Source organism: Syngnathus scovelli, chromosome 18, assembly GCF_024217435.2.
Source record: "Syngnathus scovelli strain Florida chromosome 18, RoL_Ssco_1.2, whole genome shotgun sequence".
NCBI classification, from domain to species: Eukaryota; Metazoa; Chordata; class Actinopteri; order Syngnathiformes; family Syngnathidae; genus Syngnathus; species Syngnathus scovelli.
The window spans coordinates 9707974-9719213 of record NC_090864.1 but is presented as its reverse complement, the minus strand read 5'-3'; the positions used below and the strand labels follow the sequence as shown (position 1 = coordinate 9719213).

Below are 11240 nucleotides of genomic sequence, written 5' to 3'. Positions count from 1 at the left end.
TTTTCTGCATGGCAATGAATAAACACAGGATCTGCTGGGTTGTGTGTGGTTGGCTTTTTATTTTCAAACTTAACATGAGCATTTATTTTAACATAGTACAAACACAGTTGTGACAGCTGGAAAATAGACTTTAGTGGTTGTCGAACATCTTGCTATAAAAGAAAATCAGCACACTCTCATTCAAGTTTCAATTTTTGAGGGGGTCAGCCAGTCCTACTCTAACTTTTGACCAGTGTAATTCTGTCACATGATTAGCCAAACTGGTGTATTTCAATCTCTTTCTGCACTGTGAGGGTCTTAAAGATCGAGCTTTTCCACTTGTTCAAGGAGCTCCTCAATGGTGGGGCTCATCTTCGCCTCCTGCTCAGCTTGCAACTGATCCTCCAGAGCTTTTAAAGTACCTCGTGTCTCCAGGTTCTCCGCTTTGAATTTGCTAAGATGGGAGGACATCTCTTTATTCTGTGCCTTGAGGGAGTAATTTTCTTTTTTCAGGTTTTTAATGATGTCATTCTTTTCCGATATGGCCAGCTCCATATGCCAATGCATGTACTGCATCTCGCTTTGAAAATAGCAAACAGTTTCCACATTGTGCTCGTGCATACTTTCCAACTCAGTGCAAAAATGAGCAGCCATTTCATCCATGTACGATTGCATGCCCACCAACTGAGTTTGAAATTGGGCAGCGCTCTCTTGCTCTCGGATCGCCCACCACTGTTGCCATTGTTCATTTACGACGGCAATGAGGTTTTCCGAGTTGGACTCGTTCGGCTTCTTCAGGGCTCTCAGGAGCCGCTGCCTTTCATGATCATGTCGGTGGTGCTGCAGCACCAGCTGCTCTTTTAGGGCTGCATTTTCTGCAGCCAGCTCGCCGTTTGAGCAAAGGATGAGGCCGTTCTCCGAAGGGTGGCGGTAACTTCCCCCTGGGTTCATTCCAGGGTGCAATTGATGATATGGCTGTTGGGGGGGGGGGGGGGGGGGGGGCGGGGGATATATAAAACTGTTAATACTTTGGATAACATTGAGAGACCAACATGAGACCAGGAGAAATTATTTCAGAACTTTGTGTTGTTGTCGCTGTATTTAGAATTAGCAAATGACATTCTAACTTGTTAAATGGGTGTCAACACACCATATGAACAGTCTAAAATAGCAAGTTAGTGTTAGCTAGCAAGTTTTGTGCTTTGGCAACAGCAAAACAAAGCAACAAAGCACTTTACATAACACATGAGATGAAACACTTAATACAAACCAAGAAAATGATTTTCGCCATTCCTTAAGTACATCCAAGATAAAAGCAAAAGCAAGAAAGCTACAAAAAAAATAAAAGCCTAATAGAATATCTGAAATTTATTTGAGTTCAATCAAAAAATAATAACTACCCGACTATACATTTTGAATAATTGTTCAATTTCATTTCACTTCATTTGACAACTGAAAATTGAATTTTGTTCAAATAGGATAAATGACAGAAATAAAAATGACTACCAAACACCTTACCGCACTAAAATATAAACTCACCCTGTTTGAGAAGCTCCCTCTTGAGAAATGTGAAAATTGCTTTTTATAATTGTTTCCTAAGTTCCTTTTATTTGTGTTTCCTGAGGAACTTTTCTCCATGTTAATGATTGCTGTAAATTCTCAGGATGAAAATGGCTCTTAATGGTCTCTTATTGGATTTCTTCCAATGTCTGAGTGTATCAGCTTTGCACTTAAGTGCATGAAAATTGACACTGAAGGGTCATGCAGCATTTGGGAAATAAAGCCACAAAAGATTAAAGATGTAAAATCACAAAGCGGAAGGAGGAGGACAGAAGCTTTGAAGTTGTGGGGGAGTGGCCAAGATGCTTAAATGTACTGTATGATTTGCAAAAACAAAGCCAGACAGTAATATGTAATCCCACAAACATGCATGTTGTCAAATCAGTGTAAAAAAAACGAAAAATATCCACAAGAGGGCGCTATTTTACAAGAATCAATTGCTCTCCTTATTAATGAATTAAGTCAATGATTCATCTTTGCTATGATTTGATGTAATATCATGAAATAATGACCTAGACTCCATCAATCATTAAATTCGATGGATTGTGAGGTCTGATGAAGGAGGAGGGTGGAGAGAGTGAAATATGAGGAGGGAACCTCAGGAGAGGCAGGACTGAAGAGGAACAGGAGAAGCCCAAGAAGGACAAGGAAGTGGATGAGGGACGTGTAGGAGGGCAAGTGTCTTACTCACATCAGTCACTGAGAGGCAATTCATCTGCTCAGATCGACCTTTTTTTTTTCACCCCCTTCGAAATCACACGAGCAGTGGGAGGAGGCGATAGGAGAAGCTTGCTGGGATTCAGTCTGATAGATTCAACAGAAGTTGGATGCTGGAGGAGTAAGACAAAACAAAACAAAATCCCTGATGCACTTTTGGGAAGATGTTTGGAGGTAAGCTTGAAAAACAGAATGATTATAATCATGAAAAATTTGATCGTATGTGTTTGGAACATTGTTTGGGATCTCAGTGATTGTCATTCAGTTCCGTTTATTAGGACTGACCTCATTATTTTTGGAAGCAGTAACAGTATTATGGTTGTATTTCCAGTTATCAATGTTATATTGATCTGTTACTTTTATAAAGGCAATAATAGATTAACAGGTGCATGATTGTGAGGAAGAGATTTTTTTTTTTCCCCCTAAAGCAATGGAGGCAAAATAGAGTGCATGACTTGGCTGCAACCACTGTTGATTCTGTGTCATCTAGTTTGCATAATTATATGAGACATCTGCTAACTCCTCTGGGAAGCTTTTTTTTTTTTTTTAATATTCAGAGATGATCACACCTTATTGGTAAAATATTCTGCCCTACCTGTTACTTTACTCGTTTATCCCTATGGTCATTTTGACCAAAGTGGGTTAAGAGCAATTATAGTTTAAATAACAGCTAACTAAAAAAAAAAAAAAAACACTGTATTGTATTTGGTTTTGGTGACTAATGCAAGTTTTTCTTTTTATTTAAGCAAAAGAATAAAAATGCTGATCAAGAAATGATGGAGAACAGTCCCAACACGAGATGAAACGCAACTAAATCATTCCTGTTTTTATAGTTTTATAAGAACATAGAACAAGGACCAGAGTTTGGACTGACAGAAGATGAAGTTTGGAAGTAGCTTTTGCACCCTGAACGTTGGCGGTCGCCGATTTCCTTTCACGGTGGAACTGATGAAGCACCTCCCACTGAGCAGACTCAGCCGCCTGTATCGCTGCGTGTCAGAGAGCGAGTTGTTAGAACTGTGCGATGACTACGACCGCGACAGAAACGAGTTTTTTTTCGACCGCCACTCTGAGGCCTTCAGCTTCATCATGCTGTATTTGCAGCATGGCAAGTTACGTTTTGTCCCACACATGTGTGAACTGTCCTTCTACAATGAGATGCTCTACTGGGGCCTGGAGAGTGCTGACCTGCAACTTTGCTGCCAGCGCCGGCTGGATGAACGTCTCTCTGATTGCTTTGTCCACTTCTTCCCTGAAGAGGAACCACAAGGCCCAGAGGAACCGTCCGATCATTGGTTGGAGAGGATGAGGCGGACATTTGAGGAACCCACATCCTCAGTGGCGGCGCAAATCCTGGCCTCTGTGTCTGTGCTGTTTGTTCTTATTTCTATGGTGATGATGTGTGCCAGCACTTTACCAGAGTGGAAGAACGCGGAGACACTGGATGAACACAGGTAGTGAGATGGACACTGACAATTTGCAATTTGAATATTTGATTGAAACATTTTTATTCTCCGATTTATCATTCCCAGGATCATCGAGGCGGTGTGCATCGGTTGGTTCACCGCCGAGTGCATCGTCCGTTTCATCGTGTCTCGAGACAAATGCGAGTTTGTACGTCGTCCTCTGAACATCATTGACCTGCTGGCCATCACTCCGTATTACATTTCCGTTACCGCCACGGTCCTGACGGGAGAGAATTCTCAGCTTCAGCGAGCCGGCGTGACACTACGGGTGTTGCGCATCATGAGAATCTTCTGGGTGATCAAGCTGGCTCGTCACTTCCTGGGCCTACAGACTCTCGGCCTGACGCTGAGACGATGCTATCGTGAAATGGTTATGCTTCTGGTGTTCATCTTTGTCGCCATGGCCATCTTCAGTGCCCTGGCTCAGCTTTTAGAAGGAGGTAACCAGGACTATACTAGCATCCCTGCTGCCAGCTGGTGGGTCATTATCTCCATGACTACAGTAGGCTACGGGGACATGTACCCGGTGACTATGGCCGGTCGCGTACTGGGCGGGTTCTGCGTGGTGAGTGGAATAGTCCTTCTAGCCCTGCCGATCACTTTTATTTACCATAGTTTCGTGCAGTGCTACCATGAACTGAAGATCCGTTCGGCACGCTGCATCCGCAGTTCATCGACTGATTTTATTGATTGAAAGACACGAAGGAACATCCAGAGGATTTTAGAAGTCATAGACTATTGACATTTTCGTCAATTGCCATGTCTGTGAATATTTTCCGTCCCTCACAGGTTAATAAATGCGGTAGGATTATAATAAGGGCCTGCTAACATTTTGTTTTAACTGCAATTTTAGAGGCTAAAAATGTTACTAGTTTTTATAGATGATATCTTATTAGAATATAGTTCCACCTATACAGTTATTTTTAGAAGGTCATCTTTTCCGTATTTTAAAAACCTTGTGTAAAAATGTTTTTACAGAAATCAGCACAGAAAGGAAGATGGAGAACAAAAGCATTGCTAATATGTTATACGTGGAGTTTAAAAACCTCTTTATGGAATTTTATGATGCTACTATTGGTAGCTTGAGTAGTCAGTAGTTTAGCCTCACTTATTCAATGTCCTTGTATGCATCTTAAGTTTGTACTAAAAGGTTAAAAATGTGAATAGTAGAGAAAAAATTGACTTGTAAGACTTTGGCAATTCACATTCACATTGCAGCACATTGCTGTTGTATAACAAATCATAAATCTGCCACAGTCTTTGAACTGCCTTGCATCACTCTGCACAAATTTAAAAAAAAGCGACACTCACAACAGAGCAGAACATCTTGCTCACTCGCTCAGGTACCAAAATATGCTCAACTCGTTTGCTCCTTACTGAATGTGATTCTGACTCGTTTCATAATCTCTCAGAATAATGTACAATAACTTCACTCATTGTTTCTTGTGTATTTTATTCCCACCCCATAAATACATATAGAGGGAATTATGAAATTGTTGCATTTTTAGATTGAGTCAGCGGCGATTCAACACGGAAGTCTCTGGAGCATCAGGAGTTAAGCAGATGAGTCTGCAACTGAATATGGTGGACAGTTTGGGCAGTATAGACAGTTGCCATGGAGACAGGAGACCCAGAGAGAGGAAGTTGAAGTGGTGGAAATGTCAGGCTCCTCGAGCTGCTCGAGTGTGAATATTGTATCTCACTCATCCTTCTTCAAAAAAAAAAAAATGCCGCGGGGCTTAAATCAAATTCCAGCGACGCAGTTTAAGTTTCAACAAAAGTTCTCATAATTTGATAAATTTCTTGATACATCGGATTCAAGACAATTTTCAGCAAGAATACATTTTGTGTTAACTGTTCAGTGAATCACTTTTCAGCCTTTTATGTGTTGCCTTGTTAATCTAATCTGCCCAAGGCCTTCAGAATCATTAGTGCTGGTTGATGTAATTTCTATAAATTAAATAAGCAACATGACTTTCTTGATCCAATCAGATTTCATATTTGTCCTCACTGTATGCCCATGATGATTTCAGCATATTCTAGTCCTCTGATTTGTTTATTATTATTATTATTATTACAGTAATTATTTAAGTCCGAAGAAAGAAGCAGTGCCTCTTTTTGGGAAACTAAACTTCATCAGTAGACGCACCAACTGTAATCCGACTCGCCAGATGGTCTGCTTCCCAAATATTCATCAGGGAAAATAACTGAGACTGTTTTCTGAAAGGGGGCTTTCTTTGAAACTGGGATGGTGATCACAGGAAAATATTTTGTCTGAGACATCTATAGGAGGTTGACGAAAACTGAACAGATTGCTGGTGGAACAATTATATCCAAAATGTTATATTCATTCTAGGATGAAAATTATCAACATTATTATTATTATTATTACTATTGGGACAAGTGTGACATGGACATCTTGGAGCAGATTGTTCTTCAAAATGACTTTTAAATTCTTTGTATGCAAATGAGACTGTTGTATCAACCCACCCATCAAGTATGAAATTAAACAACAGCTAAATTGTCTGTCTGTCTATCTGAAGTTTGAATTTGTCCAGCTAAAATATTGCTAGTTAGTTAATTTCATGATGAAGATGATGAATGAAAGCAACTGTGATATTTTATGTAAATCATGAGAGGGTGTGAAGTTATCATATCAACACTGTCACAAGGTGCAAAAAAATCCTTAGGCATGACAACAGACAGCAAAGGTGTGAAGGATCAGATTGACAAAGCCTCTTTTCACATATGAGTCACAAATGTCTGTTACGAGTTATCTGGGGATATTTTAGTCATAGTTTTATTTAAATATATGTTCAGACTTGTGCATGTTTGGCCTGAAGGGGATATAACAACATGACCTACATTTGCTTTTCTGTTCTTTGCATTTCAGTTAGATTTGATATTTTTCTGTCAATGTGAAAAAACTTGAAAACTCACATTCATTCTTCACAGCTTCATTATGTCACTCCCCCTCCCCCTCCTGTGTCTGTTAATCTGCAGGCTGTCAACGTGTTGCAACAAGGAGGAAGAAATCACAGCACTAAAAATGCACCAAAAAGCATGTTGGCCAATATAATCGTTTGATTTCGTCTGCTTCTCTATGCAATTATTAAATTAGTGAACCTTCTCGTCTTGAATCCATACAACGGCAAATAGGCTCAAACATAACAGGAAATAACAGAAATGCATTTCTGCTTGAGTACTTGTTTTATCACTGAACTGCGTGTTCATGGGTCTTCTAACACTCCAAATCCATACGAATCCCACAGTGTCACAATTTTCCAGTTTTTTTTTTTTAAGGATTTGAAGGCACGTGTAACAGGAAGCGAAGGTAACAGTACGTCACTAGCCAACCCGGGAATGCAATAATCTCCCAGAAGCCTTTGTGCTGTAAAAACTTTATTTTAAATATTTGTAGTTGTTTTTGGGCAATATTTTATTATACGTTTAGCATATTCGTGTAGTATAAAAGTTTCGGTAACAATGAGCTGGCTGTGTAAAACATGATTTAACTAAAGTTAACACTTGAACCCCTCTGCTGTGAAATTAAATTAATCTTTAATATCAAAAACTCGAAGTGACTGTGGGCTTACGTTGTGCTAGAAGATAATTATGCAATTTACGTAATTCAAAAATTGAGTGATCAGCATTTTGATTTGTATTCTAAAGGCGATGCATGCACAGAGCAGGTTAACACTGCCACTTCTTCACGCACGCACTTGGAATTCTAATCATCCAATTAAGAACTATCAAATTAATTATGATTATTAATTATGTTTGAGTGCCTTTTTTCCATACATAATGCAAGTTCAACACATTCAATATGGCCTCTCACCCAGCAGGCCTGCTGTTAGGTGTTTATGATTATCCTTTGTCCATCATCTTGTCGTTTTTGCTTTGAAGGCTTATGTCTTCTCTCACTTGTTTTCCTCACTTCTATGGTTAGCACGTTAGCTGCCGTGAGGTGATTCTGCAGCCACTTAAAGGGGAATTTCAGCTGACCCCTGTGAACTATGTACTATAAATTTAATGCCGTGACACAACGGCTCACTGGAGCAACTGCCAACGCATACACCCCGCAAGTAAGAGTCATACGAAAGTATATTTTACATGACTTTTAAGTTTGGTGCTTTTAATGTTTTATTTAGGGTCTGCGTCCAGCTGTCCCTCCTGTTAGTTCTCCAATGATCTTTGCGTCTCCTATCAAGTTGGAGTCTGAAACAAGGAGCCAAGTGGGAGTCAACAAAGTCCCTGATTTGCAGAGACTCTTCCAGGTAATTCTGATGACCTTGATTGCTTTCTGTTCTCTACCTGTCAAATCAAATAATTTTAAAAGGTGCTATTTCCTTAGCTGCAACTCTGTGAAATGAAATGGTACCACTTACAATGTGTTTGTTCTTCAACATCGGCCTTGAGCTCTTTTATCGAGCATGTTGCTATGGTTTCGTCATAAGAAGCACCGGCACCTTTTTACAGACCAAGGACTTTGATTTAAGAACTCACCAATGCAGAGTGGGATTAATGCTGCCCCACGATAAACGGGTGTATTTTTCTCCCCAATCACTCTAGTGACCTCACCTTTTTAAAATGTTTTTTTTTTCAGCGGTCTGATGGGGTCCCGGTCTACCTGAAGGGGGGTCTGATGGACAAGCTGCTCTACAGGACCACCATGGGATTCACAATTGGAGGGGCGCTTTACTGTCTCGTAACGCTCTACTTTGCTGCTCAGCCTGGGAACAAGTGATTCCGCATTAATGGATGCTTTCAAGGCCACTTTGCGATTCAAGATGTATGCCGGCACAATAAAATCATTATATTCAAAGATGACTTTTTATTTTTGTTCAAGTGTCGCTGTCCGCATTATTTATTGCATTTAGAAAAAGAGCATTTGATCTGACCTTAAGGCTTACATTGTCAACGAATCGAACACAAATCAAATCTACCCCTGCTTTTCCTGAGCCCAATTGATCCTCTCTTTATGAAATTGGAACCTCTTTATTAATGTTTCTCAACAAGCTCATACTGATGGATTATTTAGGATTTGCTGTTCTCTCACTTATTTGAGAATAGTGGATTTATAGCATTCCCTATAGGTCCACCGATCCAGTACATTTTGGGCCTTTAGGGCCACCATACTTTGATTCAAAATCACATGGTCATGGATATTCTTAATAAAATTATTATTTTTGTTAAATTGTATCCTTTTATTTCCTTCTCCCAGTTGCCATGGTAGTGAAACAACATTGGAGCCCATCCTACCTTGTTTCAACAGCTTTTTGTGGAAATAATAAACGTGATTTATGAAACTTCAAGTCAATAAACAGCTCTATTTATTAGTCAGTCCATTTAATTACTCGGTCCATCAATGTCAATTGTCACGTACAAGGAGAGTCCAATCTTCAGACTTATGACACAAAATCTCATAATTGGTTTAATATAAACAAAATGATCTCCATTTAGCCATTGGTCTTAATGATCAGCTATCGTTCAAGGGAGGGAAACATTTATGTACATTCACCTTGAGTTCGACACAGGACACATGACAATGAAGCAGTCACCATGACAACAGAGCATCCACTGATAATGTTAGGGAGATGCGGCAGGATGCTGGAAAATTGAATTCAAAGTAAAAAAAAACTCACACTGTCACTAAAGAGATTGAAATGTGTTTTTTGAACTACATTAAAATAAAAATGTGTCAAAAAACAATCATTTCCCCCTCTTTTAGTATTTTAGTGTAAAATGCAATACAGTTTATCCAATAGTCATTTATTTCCACTAGATGGCAGTAAAGTACCGTCAAAGAAATTATCTTAACTGGACTGGCACTGTAAAAGGTGAAAAAAAAAAATCCACTCTTACAATTAAACCATCTCTTGTCATCATCAAAAATAATTTGTGACAAATAAACAATCCTATCACTACTTATATGGCTGAGAAGTTCAGCTTGGTTCATTCCATCACAATATTTAAGTAATTTTATTATTCACCTTGGGCTTATTTTTTATGGTGTAGTCACTCCCTAATGTCTTCTAGAAATAAATGGTGTTGAAAGTAGAATTCCGTTTTTCAGCCGTCGTAACACCTTGTGCAATGCAATAATGTCATGTCATGCTAAAGTGTTGTAAAGAAAGATGTAAACCTACCAGCTACTGCTAGTCAATAAAATATATTCTCAATTCCCTACAAGAGAGTGCTCACGTAGGCCCACTGGTGTAATGAAGCATGTATAGTATACGGTGAGGGGTATGAAATTGAAAATGGTGTTATTAATAATTGCATCCTGGGTTTTAATTTGCTGTGGCAAACAGGAAAAACCAAAAGGGGGAAAAAAATACATGCACGTATTGCACATGTCAGAAACCGCCAACGCTTTTAATGTATTATGATTTTTACGAGTGTCGACCAAAACATCGGTCTAGGTAATTACAATTTACAGACTCCCATGAGCACCATTATTTTATTTTCCAGAAGGGAAGAAATAATATTTTTATAGTTGATTGGGCAGAGCTAACTAATTCTGAACAACCAGGGATGGTATGTATTTAAATATTTGATCATGTTCTCAGATAATTATCGAGTCTGATGATGTATTAATATTGCACATTTTGTAAAGTTTCTATAATTGAAACATTCTTGACTGCCACGGTCCAAGGTTATACATTCATGTTGAGATTTTTTTGTGCAAGATGCATTCAGAGTGTGACTCATCAGACGGCCTTATGAAATGAAAGTCAATGTAACTGTGAAGAGGAAAATGTATTCATAGTGGAGTCTTGGGCTTTATATGATAACGCATTCAAATATTCATTGAGAAATTAACAAATGCCTACATGCTGTTTAGGTCACATCCATTTAACTGAAATAAAAATACCCACAAAGTCGTTCTTTAATCCTAAAATTTGACAGACAGGCTATTAACATATTTTTCAATCCGTAATTCATCATTTATTATAGACAAATATTACGAGAGCGTTCTAAAAATCGACCCGGAACTTAATTACCTTAATGAGTGCATCAAAAATAAGCAGTATTAAAGCATTCAAACACCCAGCTGCTATCGGGTATTCAAATGGATCTTCTTATTGAGATGGAATCTAAAAAAAAAAAAAAAACCTGGCTCTAACTCGAAAAAATCGTATAAATCATTCAGATCTTATGAAGCCAAACAAATCGGTACACTTTCCAACGCTTGAAACATAAATAAGTGTAAGTGCTTGATCGGGCGTGATGAAGGCAATAAAAATTTGCAAATTAAGAAATTCCCTCTGAGTATCATTAATAATTTTCATAAATAGACTCAAGCCAAACCAAATTTATGAGTCTAAAAAAAAACTATTGCCCAAAGGATCGCCCTAAATTTTTTTACATTTATTTATTCTTTCTTATTCATATCTGAATGATTGTTTTTTTTTTTTTTTTTTTTCATTTGACCTGGATGTCAACATCAGGTGAATGCCCGGGGCACAATCGACCCCCGACCTCTTTGCATCCCGCTGTGAACATCAAAACAAC

The 11240-nt window shown here is 38.7% G+C and overlaps 2 protein-coding genes and 1 long non-coding RNA gene across 4 annotated transcripts; 2 read left to right on the top strand and 1 right to left on the bottom strand.

The window, feature by feature from the left end:
• Positions 1-39: 39 nt before the first annotated feature.
• On the bottom strand, positions 40-1929 carry LOC137839641 (uncharacterized). Its single transcript, XR_011085671.1, has 2 exons — positions 1519-1929; positions 40-954 (listed from the first exon to the last, which is right to left on the bottom strand). It is a non-coding gene; the product is annotated as an uncharacterized lncRNA (long non-coding RNA).
• A 356-nt stretch (positions 1930-2285) lies between these two features.
• Positions 2286-6248, top strand: LOC125986098 (potassium voltage-gated channel subfamily G member 3). The gene is made up of 3 exons (XM_049749514.1): positions 2286-2430; positions 3003-3710; positions 3789-6248. The coding sequence occupies exons 2-3, from the start codon at positions 3136-3138 to the stop codon at positions 4414-4416; spliced, it is 1203 nt and encodes a 400-aa protein (XP_049605471.1). The 5' UTR covers positions 2286-2430; positions 3003-3135; the 3' UTR covers positions 4417-6248.
• Positions 6249-7531: 1283 nt separating this feature from the next.
• Positions 7532-8547, top strand: LOC125986106 (cytochrome c oxidase subunit 7A-related protein, mitochondrial-like). Of its 2 annotated transcripts, none has more exons than XM_049749526.2 (3): positions 7532-7807; positions 7934-7999; positions 8329-8547. In XM_049749526.2, the coding sequence occupies exons 1-3, from the start codon at positions 7739-7741 to the stop codon at positions 8467-8469; spliced, it is 276 nt and encodes a 91-aa protein (XP_049605483.1). In that variant the 5' UTR covers positions 7532-7738; the 3' UTR covers positions 8470-8547. The 2 variants fall into 2 exon arrangements, with proteins under 2 accessions (XP_049605483.1, XP_049605482.1); XM_049749525.2 differs by having other exon boundaries at positions 7550-7807; positions 7874-7999.
• Positions 8548-11240: the final 2693 nt, after the last annotated feature.